A 20,799-nucleotide genomic window follows, 5' to 3' on the forward strand; every position below is an offset into this window, starting at 1 on the left:
CATCGTGTGTATGCAGGCAGTGCAACTACAGAGGGGCCACTGACCATAAGAACCCACGGACCACAGGAAGCATTTCATTCCTTGCACCAGGACCCATGCCAACCAGGCTATACCACTGTGGCCTATAGAGACCCATAGCCTCAGAGAGACACAAAGATTTTCATAGTTTCTATGTACAGTCTGTTGAACTTCTTCCTCACCGTACATAGCCAACCGTGTTAATCGGAGGTGGGGAGGAAGAACAACAAACTAAACACAACCATACATCTAAGGATTGTCTTATTAGCAAGGAAGTTGCACAGTGGCAACAGCCCAATCACCCCAGGAACAGAGCCTTGACCTCGGAGTATTTAGAAGGAGGCGATCTGGAGATCTCAGGGAGCTCGTTGCAGTGTCAAAATGTATCCATTTCTGTAAGTATCGTGGGCCTAACCCATTGAGTGCCATGGTGGCGAGATGTTAACTACCTCGCCTGGTTTACGGGAGGATATGAGTTCGATTCCGACCCTGACACCTGTATATTTGTAGTTTGCGTGTTCTCCTCCCGTGGTCATGTATATTTTTCTCCGGGTCTTGTGGTTTTTATCTCCACATTTAAAATCAACATCAATCGATGAGAGTATTTGGCTGCTATAAATGTCCACGTGATAAGCCATTTCACTGGGCTATCATTTGTGGCCAGGTCGCTTCTCAAAAAATAGCTATGGAGCTCAGTGGGCCTTACCTGATCAAATTCCAAAAGCAATAGTGAAATATTGCGGCGCTAACCCGTTGAGAGTGCCTTGTAGGTCAGCTGGAGGATGCGCACGCATGCACGTGCACACACACACACACCTTGTAGGTCAGCTGGAGTGTAGTGGTGATAACTACTCGCTGTTCGCAAGCTGTGAGGGAGCATCTTCGTCTCCTTCAAGAACGTTACAGGAGTATGCGCACGCATGCACGTGCACACACACACACCTTGTAGGTCAGCTGGAGTATGCGCACGCATGCACGCGCACACACACACACCTTGTCGTGGTGCGATGTCAACGAGTGGCAGCCTCGACCGCAGGGGGGCTCGCCTCGCACCTCGCACGCACTCCAGGAGAGCGTGGCTGCAGCAGCAGCAGCAGCAACAACAAGACAAAGATTAGTGCTGGATCATTGATTCTTAACAATGTACCATTTTATAAGGGGACGTGTCTGTTGTCTTGGTGTGGCCTGGGACTGTTTGTGCTGTTCTTTTACTGCCTTCCCCAAGCTTGGGAATTGATGTACTAATGCAATTTTAACTTGTATACTTTGTAAAAACCACGGTGGTTGTCAAGAGTGCTCCAAATCGTAGCTTTGGCCACCAGGAGGGGGGGGGTCCAAAGCAACCCCTGCCTACACGCTGGTGACCTCCTGCTGTCATTCCATTCCGCTGCCCACCCAAGTTGCCATAGTAACTCATGGCTAATGCATTGCCGGTGATCGTTGCCAGCAACAATTGCTCTGAAATTGCCCTATCGGATCAAGGCTTGACTGGCTCTCGGGGGTTATTGTAGGCCAATTATATGACAAAGAAGTCAAGGATAATTATTAAACACAATTCAATTTGTGTATCCTGAGCCAAAAACATATATTTTAATAAATGTATCATCAATGCGTTGTTGCATGCCTCGTAAATAGGTTCGTATCAAATACATATATTTATACCGTAGCTTAAGATTTAAAAAATACACATTAAAAGATCAGCATAATTAAATGATACACAGCGTGCCTGTTGCGAAGTGCTGACCCACAGCCGTGGTTGTAATTACGGTCCATGACCTTTGCAAGAGGTCTCATCAGTGGCAGACCCAGGGGTGGGGCTCAGGGGGTTATTGACCCCATCACCCACCCCCACCATGGTGGTTGGCTCGCTTTGCTCCCAACTCGCCCGCTTGAGTTCGATTCCCAGCCATCGATAACATCAGTGGCGATTATCTGAACTGGTTTCGGCCACCCCCCCCCTAGGTCGACTCAGCCTTAAATTAATATACCTAGTGCAGGGGTCGGCAACCAAAATAACAAGAGACATTCTTCGAATTCGGTCAAAAAAAGTACTGCCAATACAGCAGTGCATGTGAATACAAGACGGTGGGTTCTTAATAAATAACGTCACGAAGCCCGACCCCTGACCTCGTGTGACGTGTAAAAATCAGTTCTGGGGAGATAAAGACGGCCAGCCGTGATACACGGCCACGCCACCCTTTCGTACGCTGTGCCGCCCTTGATAGGAAGAACTCGCAAACAGCACTTGCCTCACCAGGCTATGTGGTCTACATGGGAGATCTTTGTCTTTGTGTTGTTTGTAGCGTGCGTACCTGTGTCGAGGACGTACACGTCACTGTAGGACACTTTGTCGCTTCCTCCGATCCCTCCGAATACGTAGAGTAGCGTGCCGACAGCTGTCATGCCATGGTCACACCTGTCCAGCACATGCGACCGCCCGGTGTTTTATTTAGTCAGCATTGTTGATTTTGGTCACAGCCTTTGTCTAAATCAGTGGCCGGCAAGCTTGTGGCTCTGGAGACTCATGCGGCGCTTTAATGAGGACTGCTGCTTCGTGACAGTCATGTATTAAGGGTCAGCGTCTCGTATTCAACAAGTGCATTGCGCGCTCTTATTACAGATTATTTTTTTTTACAAAAATGGCTATTTTTGTTATTTTGGTTGCCGACCCCTGGTCTAAATGAAGAACAATTTGTGGACGATTCGTCAAGTATAAGTCGGTGGATTTAATTCAGGTATTCTCTTAGTCTACTCGACTAAAGTGGTCAAACACTCTTTTGTTAGTACATGAACTGAGAGGCCAGAGACATAGTGGATAATCTCTCTGGCTGCTGTATTTATGTGCTGTGAATAAGGCGCATTGCCAGAATCTTCGTCCGTTATATATTTTTCCTTTTAAGGCCACGATGTTATCGACAAATGCGTTGCGTTGTTTTGTGATTTTAAGTTCATTGTGCATGTGCAGCACTGCCAATGCAGCTACATCGCCAAATAATGTTATCTATGTTGATGCAAGGATTGGGCAATTTCCCCCAATATCAATATTATAACCAAGCCGGCTAATCAGTGAACTCGGTAAATCTTAATATATACATGTAGCCAATTATCAAGGTTGAACATCTTCAGTGCACTGCTGTCTCGAATCACGTTCTAACATTATCTTAAGTCTGCACCTTCATTCGGACTCGTTAATTTCGTTTCTTCACAGACGGTCACGCATTGGTCTTTGGTGGGAAGTCATAGTCTAGTGGTGATGGTGGTGATGATAATTATAGTAGTGGGTCGTTGTCATCGTTGTACTTGATGATTTTTATCGACTCATAGTGAACGTGAACTTACTTTTAAAAAATGTATCACTAATTTTGTTGACAACATTAACGATGCATGTGACCGGGTATGCACTACACAAACAACCTGCTTCTAGTGTTCCCGAATGTCCCCGTTTGTCGGATTACATGGTGAAAAATCAACCAGTGTCTCCCATCACCGGTCGTGGGTGGGGTTTAGTCAGCGGTGTGAGATGTGAATATGGACTAAAGCATATCCATAGATTGTGAGGTCGGAGGATACCAGGCGCTTTGCATTCCGGGCGATTCAATTATATTTGGTAATCGGCGAAGGAATCTAAGCAGGCTTGAGCCTGGAAAGTGTGTGGATGGGTGCGGGGCCAACACCAGTAACGATAATCTAAAATGGTCGTGGGCCTTCCCTAGGTCGACTCAGTTTCAAATGAGTACCTGGTGCAGTGTGTACAAACATCGCCACTGGGGATACAAAGGTGGTCAGGCATGGTGCTGGCCACCTTCCGCCTCGTGTACCATTCCGGCCTTCATACTGTAGGTACTCGCTAACAGCATTTGCTCCAAGTCTGTTAAGGCTATACGGGGGGTCTTTGTCTACTCAGCATACCACCGGGTGTTATAGGCTGCTGCGTGGCTACATTGCGGGCAACAGCAGGAAGTGCAGCACAATCCATTGTTGAACTGTTCCATGCTCCCAAGGCCCCTCCTCGCATAACGAACATGGTAGAGTATGGTCAAATAACCCCCACGACCCACGCGATGTGGGGAGACCTCCATCTAGCAGTGGACTGACAAAGGGCTGTGAGGTTTACGCTTTTGAATGAGTTCCTGGTGCGCTGTGTGCACATCAGCGCTTTGGAGGCAAAGGTGGCCAGACGTAAATCACAACAGCCACAACGGCTCCCTTGTCGTGTGCCTTGCCTGCCCTAATAGGCGCTCGGTAACAACTCCCACATCCACATGTTGCACACTCGAAATGACGGACGTGGGCAGGTGCTCCAAATCGAGGGCAAACACATTTATTGTGGTTAATCTGTAAAATGCAACAGCACGTGTGTCACACACAGCAATTCTTCCAAGTCGCCATTAACCATGTAGCTGGTGTTCATGTGCGATTTATTCAATAACCCTGCCAGCCACCTACAGGCCCAACTCAGTCATCACATGCTGCTGTACACACATGCACATCAGGACTTTCACAGAACCACACTTTACTCCCTTGCTGCACAAGGATATAATTAAAAGAGTGATCCGTTCCTAATGTGCCACACACAGTCTGCGTGGCTGTAGACCGTCGAAGATATCTCTGTGGTAGTGAGTCACAGCGCTTGCGAGTCAGCACACTTGACGATGCTTGGAAAGCCAAGGGAGTTCACAAGAAGTTTACGAACAAACATCTCCTAAGAGCCCCCGATGGCTACAATCCCTGGCTACGATCTTCCGTCACTCCTTATGGGCCGCAAACTCTAAACCCTCATCCGCACACACAAACAATGGCAGATGCGGATACTTCATGATGGCAAAAAATGGAAAATGCAAAAATAAAAACTGTTGAAATGTGTGGCGACTGTGGGCTCCACCCAGAACAGACCATGGAACAGACAGCGACTCAATGCCCGATTCACAAATACAAGTGAACATATTGGTAGCACACCGGTGCAGCGTAACACACCGGTCTTTATAAAACAGTTTGCTGATGTCGCTGTTGCCCTTGAGTGGGCTGCAGGCTCTCCATCAGAAGTTGCACTAAGATTCAGCAGCTGCTTTCCCATTCGAACTTGTGACATCACGAGTCGTAATCTTTTGATTCCACCGTCCGCCAAGAAATTATTCTGAAAATTAATTGAGGAACCGTTCGACCAAGTCTCGGGCACGAGTACAAATCTGCCTTTGGAACATGGAACCAATCGTCATCAGGCTGGGTGCTGCTATATGGCAACTGGCTGTGAAGCTTCGTGTTCAGCTGCTCATAACGTTCATCTTATGACTTCTTCGACATCACAAGAACTGATTTTGACGCACACCCCGCAAGATTTTCTGACCGGGGTTGTGAATCACGGTAAAATAAATAATTGTTGCGAAAAAGTAGCTTTTTTTAAGCCACGCACCATCGGTGTAGGCCGCCAATACGTTCAAATATGGAGAAGGAGAAAGAGACATCAGAGCACGATACATTGTGCTACTCAGGACGCAATGGTCTGGCTCAACCACCCACGATGTAAAATAATAGTTGTTGCTCTGCATCAGGAGTCGGCAACCACAATGACAAGAAGAGCCATTTTTGTTTTTAATTCTAAAAAACAACCCCCCCCCCCAATATTTAAATATCCGCCACTGCGTGTGAACGTCACAAAACAGTCCTAAAAGAGCCGCCATGCGGCTCCGAAGCCGCAGGTTGCCCGACCCCCTGTTCTACATCAGCATCAGCCACACGGAGGAGGAGTCGCAACACGCTCGCTGCCCTCGGTGAACATAGCAACGGACCTGTGAGAGACGAGCTATTGTGGTTGCATGGGTGCTGTGTGTGTGCGCGCGCATGTACTGAGTTATCACGTTCCCCCTCTAAACGCTTGTGCTGATTAATAATTTACTGGACACGAGGGAGAGGTGGTTGAGCAAAGGCACAATTTTGGCTGCGTTTCTCATTCCGTCCAACTTTGTGCTCTACATATATACTTGCTGAAGTTCACGCCCAAACTCATCCTGGGTCAGTAATCCCAGCCACGATCATAATTCTAATTTCTCAGAGCCGAAAACACGATCTATAATCGTGATCTACGATTGCAAAATTGTCAAGACGTTCATTGAAATGTAAATTAATAAGCAGTGGAGGCTTCTGTTTCATCACCGATACTGTGGCACGCGTCTAGCCATCAACCACTGGGCCTTCCACCCCAGTTTTACACGAAGGTTCAAGTAAAAATCGATTTAAAATCGATCATTCCACTCGTGTGTGTAAGGATCTTATTTACATGTTTTGGAAACGTATTCAAACTACAGGTAGTCCTTTACTTACGATGGAGATGCGTTACGACGACCCCATCGTAAGTCAAAAATATCGTAAGTCGAAGATGGCCTAGCCTACCCAGGAGTCTTAAAGAATGGTGATAATTTAGCAAAACAGAGCAATTTACAGTACCGTACTGTATAAACTATATACTGTATGTATTTATTAATTACAATACTGTATTGCACAGTAAAATGTAAAGTAAAAAACAAGGTAAATTCTTAGCCTACCTATATGAACTGAAATTTAATAGAAAGGCGGGAGATGCGTACATTCTGGCAGCGTCCCAACGTACAGTGTCGTACCTCGTACGCTGCTGCGTTTGCCTTCCGTGCGAAATTTAAAATATTTTACAATTTTGTCGTATCGCTATCGCCATCGTAAGATCGAAATATCGTAAGTCGGACCGTCGTAACTCGGGGACTATCTGTATACGCCAATCTACCTTCAGGTTAAATGGATTGAATGAGGCAGACCATACACGTGAGACAGCGAAACGAGACAGGGAAGCATCTATTCTTCAATGGAATCATGCCGCCAAATCGTGGCAATTCACTGAATCTGTGAAGGCTGGTGGCAGGGGAGAGGCGTTGATCATTGTACGTACTTAGTTTACATCTAACGTAGCCACCTGTGCTCATTGGAGGTGCGGAGGGAAAGACAACAAACTAAACACCAAAAGGAGTTCTAAAATAAACGTGTGTATTTTTTTATTTAAAGCTTTCGTGACTGCAGGGATTCATATTCTTGGTTCTTTCGGTAAAGTCACGTAGAAGGGAAATAATAAAATAATATAAATATAAAACAATAAAAATTCTCACGACGTTTCGACTGCAACATAAGCAATCATCATCAGCTGTGGATTTCACACCGAAAGAACCAAGAATATAAATGTGTGTATGTTGAACTTCTTTCGCACCGTACGTAGCGAACAGTGCTAATCGGAGGTGCGGGACAAGGAAAACAAACTAAACACAAAAAGCAATCCCTAAGAAATACGTTTTCAATCTATATTCAATAGTGCATAGCTCCAGTGGCTTCCTAATATCGGACTGAAGGGCGTTTCGGATAGCTGCAGGAGCGCATCTGAAAACGCGCGATGCAATGACCAATGCAGCGTCCGATGCCTAGCAATGCCTAGCCTTGCAAGCATGGCATCTGTCATCGTCTCAATGGTGACACCCTGCGTGAGAAAGAACACGGGGTGGTTGGGCGGAGGTGTTGCGAGAGAGGCAAGGGGGTGGCACGGTGCCTCGAGCCTTCACTGTTGTGGCGTTACCTTGGGGATGGAGCGACGCCGAAAGTGTGCACGGGTGTCCAGGTGAGAGACACTGCCATATGTTGTGAGTTGTCGTCGGGTGAGCGGACAGGGGTAGGGGGGGAGGCAGGGCAGTGGCGGTTAAGGTATTAGCCGTGCTGAATAAATAACGATACTTACACTTATCGCCCCCGCGTTTGTTAGCAGTCTTGACTTTGTTTCCTGATATTTTTGTCTTTTTCCACACTTTTATCCCGACTAGGTTGTCGGCATCATGTCATGAGACGAAGTATCCATTCAGGAATGTTGCAGAGCAGTGCAACTCCTTTCTGGGAGAGAGCGGCCCAAGGAAGCGGATACCGCAGCACTACCGCTGAGATCCCTTCAAGCAACCTCTCGTCTCCACCGCAGGCAACAGGACTTTCCCACTCGCTCTGTCACTGACAATAATGATCATTGCATGACAGCCGAACCGATATTTTTAATTCTGAAGAATAAAATTTGATGCAATGAGTTTTTGTTTTTTTTGTAAAGTAATTGGTGACCGGGCTGAGACAATGACCTCGCTACGCTTACGAATGCGGTGTTAATCTTATAGGCGGCTGCCCGGATTTGAACCCAGCAGCTCAGCGGTACCAGCTGAGTGCTCTGAGCCAACTAGCCACTTCAAGGATCATCTTTACTCGACACGCACAAGCCTAATCGCAACACCCCACCCCCCTTTGCAGGCCAGTGCTGCGTTCACCAATGTGCAAACATAGGGATAGCTACCACGGGGGTGGGGGGGGGGGTCCCCCTTGCGTGCACTCACACGTACCCGTGTTGAACTGGAACACGTCGTTGCACGCCTGGCCTCCCCGCACACCTCCCATAACGTAGATGTCGTCTCCCAGCGCTGCCACGGCCGGGCAGAGGGCACGGGGGGCCAAGCCGCCCCCGCACACCTTCTCCCAACTCAGGGAATCTGCTCGCAAGAGACACACGGGGCAAGAGGCGGAGGTGGAGGCGTTAGCGCGGCCTCGCTGTGCTAACGGCGTGCAAGCCACACTTTGGAACACGGGGGGTGTCGTCCTATGCACAGCAATGCACAGGTACTTTGTCATTTTAATTTTCAGCTTGTCAAGCTGTGAACTTGAACGGCAACAGAGGGGAAGACCTAAAGCCAGATGGTTGGTGATAATGATGAGACTGTGAGAGCGGGTCATTGGAGGTCAGGAGTTGACTCCGCTTCCTTTCATCTGCGTGATCTCATTGCTGTTGCGGTAGTGAAGTGTGGTGGCATTAATGTCATTGGCTGTGATGATCCGGACATTGTTGACGTGACTTTAGCAATATCTCCCCAGAGATCTTTGTTTTCACGTAGGTGTGTGCATGCGCGTGCACGTGCATGGACGTGTGTGCATGTGTGAACGTGCTCACCCAAGTGGAAGCGGAAAACCCCGATGAGCGCTTCACTCGCAACCAGCGAAGCCTGGCCTCCAAAGAGATAGAGAGCACCCCGAACCGCACTGCAGATAGGCACGCACACAGAGAGCGCACGTTCAGCCTTAGAGGCTGCTGGAGCAGCCTTACTTGCTGGGCAGGACTACACCTGGCGACGTTTGTTTCCCCAGCGTCGGTGCTTACACACAGCAGCAGGTACTCATTTAAGGCTGAGTTAACATAGGGAATGTCCAGCACCAATTGAAATATCGCTCTGCAATAATTACAGCCATGGTTGGGAGTTGGATTGGTTTAGATCGCAGGGGTGTGGTACTGCAGTTCGCTAACCACTGTGCCACCTCTCACCAGGCACACAGATGCAGACACGTGCACACAGGCATGGCTCACGATATTGTCATATACTAATGAGATGCATTGATACTGGTAGGAACCTTCTGGTTACACCAGCCCACAGGGGATTATTGTGTCCGTCGTGCAGGGAGGGGCTGGGTGGGGAGGGGAGGGTGGGGAGGGGCTGGGTGGGGAGGGTGGGGAGGGGCTGGGGGGCGGGAGGGGTGGGGCTGGGTGGGGAGGGGAAGGGCTGGTCACCCCGTGGTGCCCTTATAAAACTCAACGTTTAACCTACTCACGCCGGCTTGTGCCCGCCCTCACAGTCGGCCATATTTGCGGAATACACCATGCCGCCGTTGACCCTGGCCATTGACCGAGCAACCCAACGTTCCTACCAGCTCCCTCCGCAGGACAATGTGTTTAAACGGCGAGTTGAGTAAGAAGAGTATTGATCCCGTTTACTCAGGGCCTTGCTGTTCTGAGTCACGGCTGATCAGGTTGGTTGGGGTGCGAGGTGGATTGGGATGGACTCGAAAGCAGTAAGGTTGTAGGGTGCAGTACAACGTCTCATACCTGACCGTCACGTATCCAGCCTGACCAGTTAGCCACCCAAACCCAGTGCTGTACATGTGCATAGTGTCACTGCCATTTGCGATCGATGTTCAAAATCCGACTTTTTCATGTACAGCAATGTATGTTACATAATGGGACCTTTTTTGATTGGTCTACACCAGAGACAGCCTTCTTCCTCGTCTCACCAGTGTCAGACCAGCGAACGCATTTTAGCGTTCTCTGATCCTCTGGTATTTAGGGACTAGGCCCTAAAGAAAGCTGTCTCTGTTGTAGAACAATTAGTTTCAAAGACAATGCATATATTATAATCAAGAGCATGTTGTCTTTGCATGTTCTCACCACAAGTACGTGTGGTTAATGCAGACATGAATCGTTGCGAAAAGTTTCTATTTGGTGTTTGAACATCTTAACACCTCGATTTAAAGCTTTCGTGACTGCAGGGATTCATCTTCTTGGTTCTTTCGGTAAAGTCACGTAGAAGGGAAATAATAAAATAATAAAAATAAAACATAATAAAACAATTCTCACGACGTTTCGGCCACAACGCAAGTAGCCGTCCTCAGGCTACTTGCGTTGTGGCCGAAACGTCGTGAGAATTGTTTTATTATGTTTTATTTTTATTATTTTATTACTTCCCTTCTACGTGACTTTACCGAAAGAACCAAGAAGATCTTAACACCTGTTTTATTGCCGTGAAGGGTAAAAGCTATTCTTATTTCCTCAAGACATGTATTTAGTGAATTCTTAATCTTGCATACATTCGCTTGCGTCTAAAGAACATGTTTACAATCAAAGCGAAGACAGGTGAGTAAAAGAGCTTGTCGGGAAGATACTTCCCCAGCCGGAATAAGTTTATCTTCCCAGACGTTTCGACAGTTTGCACTTTATTTTTGGTGCTATAACCTATTTGTGCAGAGTGTAAACTGTAATTTGCTATAGGTATTCACGTATCCTGACCGATTCACATATCTATCAATACAAGGCCGTAGCCATGGAGTCAACATTGGGGGGGACAAAATCTTCCTGGGGGGTTGGGGGTCCCCCACCAGAAAAAAAATCGAAATTTGAAAACGAATTTCCTGCCTAAAATATTAAAAAATTCACTAACACATTAGATGGACTTTTTTTTTTTTACAATAATGTCTCATAGTGTATTTATTGTTTCATTGTATGTAATGGCAGAGATTAGGGATTAATAAAGTACAACCATAACCACAATCATATAAACATACATCTATTTATAGAAATATATTGGGGGGGACATTTTGAGCATATTTGAATATATATTATAATTACAGCCTTCCATCAATACAACATTGTGCACGGTATTGCAGGAGTACAAGGGGCAGCTGTTGTCATATAGAGACATTCGTAAATTTATTCTTTGCAGTATATTGTTGCGTGCATTATAGTTCTGTACTATTCTCAATGGTGTGGAAATGTGTTCAGGAGTTGAATACCCAATCGCCACAACGAGAGGGCTTCAGGAAGTCTTTTTTCGAGTTTTTTCTATTGCTCCTCCGTTGAAGGAGCGCAAACTACAATGATTTACTGCAGTCCATAGTTTTGGTGGCATGGTCACAGTCGCACTGCTGTGGTTTTTCCTTAATTTTACATTCATGAAGGAGATGTTGCGCATCGACCTGTTGATGTTCTCATGTGGTTGATGGTTACACCAGTGTCTTCGTGAAGAAATCTGAAATCCAGGAGGTGCGAGGTCCGAGTTGTACAGGTGGATATGTGACACGGTCCAATTTTTTGAGCTTCAGGAGTTTAATTCCCAGTTTCTGAATATTTTTAAAGGGATCTCCCCAAAAAACATGTCCCATGTTGGACCGGTATATGCTTTTCGGTTTCCGAACAAATGCATAATAAGGTCGCACTCATTATACACAAAGTGCTTGCTACAAATGAACCACGGATACCTTGCTGATCTCATCAAGAAGCATAAATCATCACGTGAACTCTGGTCATCCTCGTAGCAGCTTTTGGATAACCATCGAACAAAGACAGTCACCGCATCGCACGCTTTCAGATGCACTTCCGCGACCGTCTGGAAAGCTCTTCCTTCCGATATCAGGAAGCCACTAGAGCTATGCACTTTTAAATCTCGATAGAAAACTAATTTCTGTAAAACTGATTTTTGTGTTTAGTTTGTTGTCCTTTCCCCATATCTCTGATTCGCACCGTTGGCTACGTACGATGCAAAAGAAGTTCAACATACATATTATATCTAGCCACGCTACTTCCACGACACAATGTACCTCTCACATTGTGGAAGGGTGCGAGAGACAAGGGGAGGCCACTCACCAAAGAGAGTGACCAAATCGGGCACAAGGCAGGTGTCCACTGTGAGGGACCTCCTCCCACGATAGTTCTGTAGGGGTCACTGTGGACATATGAACGGGTTCGCTGGTCACATGGCATGGGAATCGGCCTTCATCCAGTAGTGGATTTACAAAAGAACTGTACCTGTGCAATGCATTCGTGGATGGAACAATGCTGAGAAAGAGTCACTGAAATTTCGATTTAAAGCTTTCGTGACTGCAGGGATTCATCTTCTTGGTTCTTTCGGTAAAGTCACGTAGAATGGAAATAATAAAATAATAAAAATAAACCATTATCAATTAATTCTCACGACGTTTCGGCCACAACGCAAGCAGCCGTCCTCAGGTGGAGAACAGGTCTGTCGAGAAGACAGAGTCTGAATGAGGACGGCTGCTTGCGTTGTGGCCGAAACGTCGTCTGAATGAGAGTCTGAATGTGTCATTCAGACTCTGTCTTCCAATGAAGCAAAGTGGCTGCAATTAAACCAGGCAAGCTTCAAATGAGTCTCATTGTGTTTCGTTTACCTTTTCGTGCTTTGTGTCATATATATCCTTATTATGCCTGTCACAAAATCACACAATCTTGTAGGATCTTGAAAGGCAAGCAGGGTTGAGCCTGGATAGTGTTTGGATGGGCAATCACCACGTTATGTTATGGGCAGCAGAGATAAGTGCAGCAGAATCAAATATTTTACTGGTCTTATATGGTCCTACCATCTGTTCTCCCCATCTTCGCCAACCCGAAGTATGTTTAAACAAAAAAAACATGACCCATATCACCTGGGGAGGCCATCATCCAGCAGTGGATTACCTAAAGGGCTGTCCATGTATGTGTACATATTATTATTTCGATATATTTTTAATTCTTCTTCTCATGGGTATCTTAGTTTGACTCTGTGAGTTTTAGGCATGTCCACTGAAATGTGAATCGTGAGTTTTGCTGAAAGATGCTGGAGAGAATCCAACTTGGGATATTTCGGCCTCTTCCGTGTTGGCATTTTAACGCTAAAAACTGAAAGGTGCAGAGTAGCGGTGGTGGCAAAGCCAAAAGAACGGTCTTTGATGTTGAAACGAACACTGTGCCACGGAGTAGCCACGTGTATCAAAGCGGGATTGGATTTACTGTTGTCAAAGTGGAAAAAAGCTGGCAAGGCAGTCGAATAAGAAGAGAGCCCGCATTTTTTTTGTTATAGAATTTTGACTGTACGAAGAAATGCAAACGCACATACAGAAGAGAGACACGCCGAGCCCTTCAGCTCATTACTACACCCAGTTTTAAAATAACATTGTTCGTGGAGTAAATATATATTAAAAAAATATATTATATTAAAAACTATTTATCGAAAAGAATTACGTCTGAAAACGAGAGAGAGAGAGCGCGCAAGGTCTCCGCTTTGTCGAGCAGCAAACAAGGTGACACACGCCCAAGGGCACGGAGTCACCAACAGTCAGTCCCATCACGTGCTCCGCTTGTGGGAGACCTTGTACTCTGTAGCCGAGCCTGGCTTCGAGAGGTTTTATAGTCTCTGTCGGGGAGCGGTAGCGTAGCGGTTTGCGCACGGCGCTATGAACCCGGTGGCCCGAGTTCGATTCCCGCTCATGGGCGGACACCAGTGACGATTATTTGAACCGGTTCCTGGGCCTCTGCTAGCTCGACTCGGCCTCAAATGAGTGTGCGGTGTGTAAACGTCGCCACTTGGGAGACAAAGGCGGCCGAGCGTGGTATTGGCCACCCACCTCCTCGTGTGCCGTGCCAGCCTTCTTAGGTGCTTGCTAACAGCAATTGCCCCAACAGTTTGTTAAGGGGGATCTTTGTCTTGTTTGAGTGCGACAGTTGCTAAATACATTTCAGTGGGGGAATCCCTGTGGGCCCCAAGGCCACCTTGCGCTACACACACTTCCGTAGGAATGCATTACAATGAGTGGCAGCTCGTGAAGGGTGTGAGGCTGGACAGACAGAGTTGGGAGACACGGTTACGCAGGCACCTCCATGCTGCAGCCTCCAAACGTGAAGGCGATGTCACCCACGACAGCGGTGGCGTGGCCGTGTCGGGCACTCGGTGGTGACCCTTTGACTTCCTGCTCAATCCACTGGCCGCTCACCAGTGCCATCGTTGGGCTCGGGCTCTGTGCAAGCGAAAAAATTAACCCGTAAAAACTAAGTTTTTCACTATAAATCCTTTATATGCGTGGCGGCTAGAGTCCTCTCGTCCTCTGGCTTGAGATGGCTGCCACCTATGGGTCAGATGATTGCCTGCCACCATTAAGCAATTGGTAATTAAATATAATTAATTTTTTCCTAAAAAGTGTAAAATTTTGGAATTTTTTTTCACGAAAATCAATTGTCACGCACAACGAGTCTGTATGCAAAATGTCAGCTCGATTGGATCACAGGAAGTGGGTTAAAAAACGACCAAAAGATTTGCACGGTCGTAAGCGCGCAAGCAAGTGAACTTAATATAAAGGATTTAAAAAGACAAAAAATGATGATGAATAAATGGATGTCTTAGCCATTTAAGATGATATGCACCAATTAACGACTTGCTACTTCAGGCACAATTGGTACGTCTGCACACGACACATATATATAAAACACACAAGGGAAATCACTCGTTATGCAACGCAGCATGATGTAATGTGCTGGCCATACATATGATTAAATATTAACATTCAAGTTACCGTCATATTTAATCAACCCGCTCGTAATCCCCGATGTAGAAGACATTCTATGATATAAGCAGCACTTCCATATAAATTAGGATTGTTAAGACCATAACCGTTAACCCGTTATGAAAGGGACCGACCATCATTTCCACAGGTGATTTTAGACATTAACGCAACGATTGCAATGCGCAGATGGTACGCATCTCCGATTAGCACGGTTGGCTACGTACGATGCGAAAGAAGTTCAACACATATACATGCAAACATTGGAATAAAACTCCAGAACATAAGGCTGCCGTCTTGTAGAAAGAAAGAATATATAAGTGCCTTGAAAGCAAAACTATTCATCAAAGGCGACATTACGCTTTGGTCCTTCTGCATGGCACATCGTTTCCAAGCCAGTGGTGGAAATTACACATTAGGGGCCATCCATTTAGTCCATACGCTGGGGGGGTTAACCCAAATGCGTACGCTTGCGTATGGGGGGGTCTACTGACAATGTACGCATAGGAAACGGGGGGGGGGGGGGGGTGAAGCCTCGATAATAATTTGTCTCCATTGGCCTTCAAATTAATTAGATAGTCCGACGATGGACTATCTTTTTGCTTAAACACGTTAATATTATGAATCCTTGATCGTTTCTGCGTGGATTAAATATTGGCCGTTCTGTAGGATTCGGGGGAGAGGGGTTAAGTTTTGACGGATTTTGTGCGTACCTACTTAATGGATAACCCCTTAATTTATCTGGTACGAGTCTATACGGGGCATCTTACAATAGGATACGCTACTCTAAAACAATGATACAATGGTGCCTCTCTAAGAGTTACAATAAGCCTCCTTGTCAGGAATTAACTCTTCTCTCCTGCACATTGCTGTGTTTATTTTGCTCACAATGACACTGGTATTTAACGCCAAACAACAACATTCGCTGCTTAAGTGGCGCTGACGTCACCGCGGCGCTTCGTGCCAGGCTAGGTGCACATCGAGGCTGTCACGTGAAGTGCCGAAGGACCCCACTGGCAGGAGGTCATTGGCCAGATGTCGTGGAACGGTGTGAGAGTCCCCACACTTTACCCCAACCACGTGGCGATAAAGTAACTGGTGCCCCCCCCCATTTAATCCGATGGGACAGCGTCCTAATAAACGATGCTCAACCGCCACTTCGGCAACATCCATCACGCTCATCAACAGCACCAAAGACTATTTTACACAAGGTCTTTAACCGATAATGTGTCACTGAATTAAGCTTATATTGTAAAGAAAACCCGTTTGACAATTAGTGTAAGGGGCCGTCCATAAATGACGTCACGCGATTTTGTACGATTTTTGACCCCCCCTCCCCATCGTCACACGGCGTCATAAAAAGTCAGACCCCCCCCTCAAATATGACGTCACAAAGCTCTGCTCCCCCCCCCCCCAAATAAAACATGTTTCAAATCGCTTTAAACTATTGTCATTGTAGTGCGTATTTAATGTGGCGCTGCACTCTGATGTTGTAGGAGAAAACATTTATTAAAAAGTCTATTTTATTAAGTAGAACGTGTTGTCTATATGTATTTAAAGTTGCACATTTTGATGTGACGTCACATTATACCGTATCTGTCAACCCCTTATGACAGATCCATTCAAACCTTATTGGTTACCCCGTGCCCTTATAAATATCAACGTTCATCCTACAAAGATCTTATTGTAACGACTGCACACCGCATGCCCCTAAAAACTAAATTTCCTGTACAAGAATACGGGGCAAACCGTGTGGTTTGACAAGATCTGTAAGATATCTTTATAAAAGAAAAAAAATGCCTTTTATAGGTTAGATGTTGTTATACCAGCAGCCCTCAAAACTATCACAATCTGCTTATATGTCTGTCTAGTTTTCTGGTTAGATTTTTGTTGCTATTTCATTTATACCTGATGATGATTGCTTGTGTTGCAATCGAAACGTCGTATGCTATTATTTAATTCATTATTTTATCTTTATACGTGACTTTATCGAAAGAACCAAGAGTTTATCACAATACAGTTTACAAACACAGTACAAAGCAAGCATTCAAATACACGGTCGAAATTACGAGTTGTAACTCTCATACAAATTCTACAATTAGATTACCTCAAGAGTTCAACAGATAATATATAAATTACCAGATAATAATATTAATTTATGCGTGACAGGCAAATACAGATAGAAAATTTCGCTAAACAGTTCAAACATTACCTTTAATGAGCTCTTTCGTTTTACCGCTCGCCCTGCTTGTGCTACTTTCAAAAATAAAACCTTTATAGTTGCCCACAAATGTTATATTAAACAAATACAATTATAATAAACGCCAATTTTTCTCACGACCCAATCTTTTTACGCAGTCGACGGTGGATGCGAGGGGCGGGGCCGCGTGCTGTGGGGGGTGGGGGCAGGGGGGGGTCGGCGTCCCAGCGTTGCTAGGCAACATTCGAATTACGTCACCCGCAGGCAACCCCCGTGACGTCACGCGCAACACGCCAACTCGCGCGATATGACGTCACCGCAGAAGTATAATCGTCAACGGTTTGGTGGATCAGATTAGTGACGTCATCCCGCAACACGGGGTATTTTTTTATGCAAAAACGTCACACAACAAAAACAGCGGCGATGACGTAATTTTCTCCAACGCGGAGGTGAGGCGTCAACACGCGCGGGTGACGTCACGCCGCCGGCCCAAACGGAGAAGTTCGCTTACAATAGCGGAGGCGGGCAGGAGGTAGCGGGTATTGATTTTATCCGCCGCTGAAGATGATGATAATATGACGCAGGGCAAGAAAAAGAAGAGGGTAAATCGCAGCGTGATGCTCGCCAAAAAACTCATCATCAAGGAGGGCGGCGCGGTGAGTTTTCGATGGAGTGTTCGGGTCTGCCGAGTAGGCCGCAAGAGAGACAACGGTCTAGGCTAGATTCTCCGCCCGGTGACAGTGGGACTTGAGCGGCGAGGGAACCCCAGGCCGCATCGGTCGCGGAACGAGGGGCGATAGAAATTGGTGTAAATGTGTGATTTTTTTTTATTGTGGTTGTGATAGAGGGTGACCACCGTGGGAGATGGAGCGGTGAAATCCGCTCGTGTGCAGTTACTCGGTGATATGATGCGTCGCAGCACCGTGACAGATGACGACTTATGGGAAACATTCATCCAGCAGTGGATTGAGCATGTCTGACGATGGTGATAATAGTGGATATGTTTAATGCGCTCATGCGCGATTTGTGGTGGCGGGTAGGTTGTCGTGCTGTTTTGATTCAAGGGTAATCATGTGCAGATGTGTACTGTGATTCCATATGTTTTCGTCTATAGGAGCGATGCGTACTGGACTTAGTTATTGATTCTCATGTATTGTTAATAGCGAACAACAAACCAGTAATAGCCGAACGAACCCATATTGCGTGAAATATTTCTCATTCCCCTTGATTTATTTCGTATCAGCCTTTGATCAAATCACACGTAATTTCGCTCGATCTCGTCGGATCTCAGACGTTCAGCAGGGTTGTGCCTGGATAGTGTTGCAATGGGTACCACCATGCACAAGGTGTCAATTGGGCCTTGGGGCAGAAGAGGGAAAACCCCATTGTACTTTACTTCTATGTTCCCATAGATATGCTTAACGCTTTCACCAACTCGCACGGGCTCGGCGTGAATTTTGGTGAAATAATCCTCAAGGCTGATCCGGCGTGGCGGGGCCGTAGCACATGTTTTAGGTATCCCCCCCCCCCCCCCGTCAATTTCCTGCGCTTGGAACGTCGACTGCCATTAAAACAGAAACTATATCACTATCGAAACTGAAGAGGGACCATTGCCTGAAACGTTAGCCTGCTAAATATTGTTACGTTAAAGATGTAGTTGGTAAGATCTTATATTTATGACAATACAGCCATGCTCTTGGTTATTTCGGTAAAGTCACGTGACTTTTACCGAAATAACCAAGAATATGAATCCCTGGAGTCACGAAAGCTTTAAATAAAATAATACAGCAATACTTCATCAAACTATCCACTGCTGGATGAAGGCCTCTTACAGACCATTCCCACCCCACGCAGTTCCGTGATGACAGAGTCCACTCCCTGCTGCAAATTAGAAGATCCCATTGCTCCATCTCCCATTGCTCCATCTCCCCGTTGCTGTTGCTTCTTCTCCTTTGTACGACGTTCCATCACCAGTCCTGTATTGTCCTTTGGCCATCAATCCATCTGTTAATGTGCCCTACTCATCAATCCCAGTTACATTTCTTAGCGGTTAATGTTTTTCGGATAATGATTTGTTATCCGAGCCATGTGTTGCCCTCTGTCTCTCTGTGTAATTCTAAGTATGAATGTATCCATACTTTTCCGTTTTTGTGTATTTATTAGTTTTAGTTATGTCAGTGTACGTGCTACTGATTGATATGTCATGGACGGTAATATACACGTTTTGTAACCAAAATATATGATTTGGTGATGTTGCATTGACAATGGTGCACAAGCACGTACATAGCACGATGTATTTGCTATGAAGAAGGGCCATTACCTGGAGCATCGCCTATTATATATTTTTATTTACGTGCAGTCTTATTTACAAATGTGCTGAGGTTATTTTGTTGATTGAAACCTTTGGGTTTTCAAGCACAGTCGTATGTTGTTTTTAGTTATGATTTTTTTTTTACAAACGCACCCCATACTGATATCACCCGCCTCTTATGTCATCATTTGGACCCAGAGCTACTGTTGGTGAGAGCCGTAGTTACACATTTCTGTGATTTCCAGTTGCGGCCCTCCAGTATAAATTATTCTTTCTGTACGTGACTTTTGTACAGCTCTAAATATTCTTTGGTTCTTTTCGGTTAAGTCACGTCTAAAAATAAAATAATAAATTAAAATAACATATTACGACGTTTCGATTGCAACACAATCGAAACGTCGTAATATGTTATTTTAATTTATTATTTTATTTTTAGACGTGACTTAACCGAAAAGAACCAAAGAATAATTCCTGCAGTCACGAAAGCTCCTAAATTAAGATAGTTCTAAATATTTTGAGCCTAACTTTGCAGCCTTCATTGTTTAATTCTTTAATTTACAATTTACTTCCATTATTTGATTAAATTATTTTGTCATCAGCAAACCTTAAATGGTTAATCCATTCTATTTTTGTATTTATGCCTTTTATTGCCCCAATACACTTTTTAGAAAACATCTTTTAAGGTTGCTGTAACGTATCACTTTCTCCATGCAACCTAAGTGTATCTCCCATATTTGTAAATGGTTTTCAGAAGTTAACGGATGTTTTATTGAAGCCTTGTTTATGACAGCTGGGATGACAGTCTGTCCATTGAATCAAATGCATTTTCATAATACACAAAACCATGAATAAGGGTATTTGAAGTTCATTAATCCTTTGTAAATTGAGTGTGATCAATGGTTGAAAACCCTTTTTCAAATCCAGTTATCGTTAATTCGTATGAAATATTGACAACATGGATTTTTTATTCACAGCCAAGTGTGGTGGCTCACACCTGTGATTTAGTGGTGTAGAGGCAAGGGTTAGTGGATCACACACAGATGAGTGAAAACTGTTGGGCTGTAAGGTGGCCAGAACAAAGTGTGGGTCGGTGAACCCGTTTCTGTGGACCCTATAAGTGTTCTCCCATCTCAAGCATAATGGGTTTCCATGATGTGTACTCTATTTTCCTCCCACATTCAAAGCATTCCGAAAGAAGGAATGACCCAAACATCCCAATGCAGGACCCTCCTTAGAAAAAGAGTCTTGAAACTCAGTGAGAATATTCAGAATATACGTTTATATCGCTGTGAAGCGACAGGGAAATTCGAAATGGAGCAGAAGTGAAATCCTACCCTCGCAGGCATAGCACGTGGTGGTGAAA

At 45.4% G+C, this 20,799-nt stretch overlaps 2 protein-coding genes across 3 annotated transcripts in view; one reads left to right on the plus strand and one right to left on the minus strand.

The window, feature by feature from the left end:
- Nucleotides 1–960: 960 nt before the first annotated feature.
- On the minus strand, nt 961–12,519 carry LOC144740900 (rab9 effector protein with kelch motifs-like; the record flags this gene model as incomplete). Its single annotated transcript, XM_078623601.1, has 6 exons — nt 12,242–12,519; nt 9,005–9,093; nt 8,403–8,549; nt 7,607–7,658; nt 2,331–2,434; nt 961–1,097 (listed from the first exon to the last, which is right to left on the minus strand). Coding segments are annotated over exons 1-6 (618 nt in total), but the record flags the coding sequence as incomplete, so codon positions are not given.
- Nucleotides 12,520–17,573: 5,054 nt separating this feature from the next.
- Nucleotides 17,574–20,799, plus strand: part of LOC144740901 (hippocampus abundant transcript 1 protein-like) — a 32,844-nt gene continuing 29,618 nt past the window's right edge. For both annotated transcript variants that reach the window (XM_078623603.1, XM_078623604.1), the window contains exon 1: nt 17,574–17,781. In XM_078623603.1, the coding sequence (XP_078479729.1) occupies nt 17,701–17,781 (81 nt within the window). In that variant the 5' untranslated portion in view covers nt 17,574–17,700. The remainder of the gene's footprint in view (nt 17,782–20,799) is intronic.

The sequence above is a fragment of the Lampetra planeri genome, unplaced genomic scaffold (assembly GCF_965212315.1).
Source record: "Lampetra planeri unplaced genomic scaffold, kcLamPlan1.2.h2 scaffold_342, whole genome shotgun sequence".
NCBI lineage: Eukaryota > Metazoa > Chordata > Hyperoartia > Petromyzontiformes > Petromyzontidae > Lampetra > Lampetra planeri.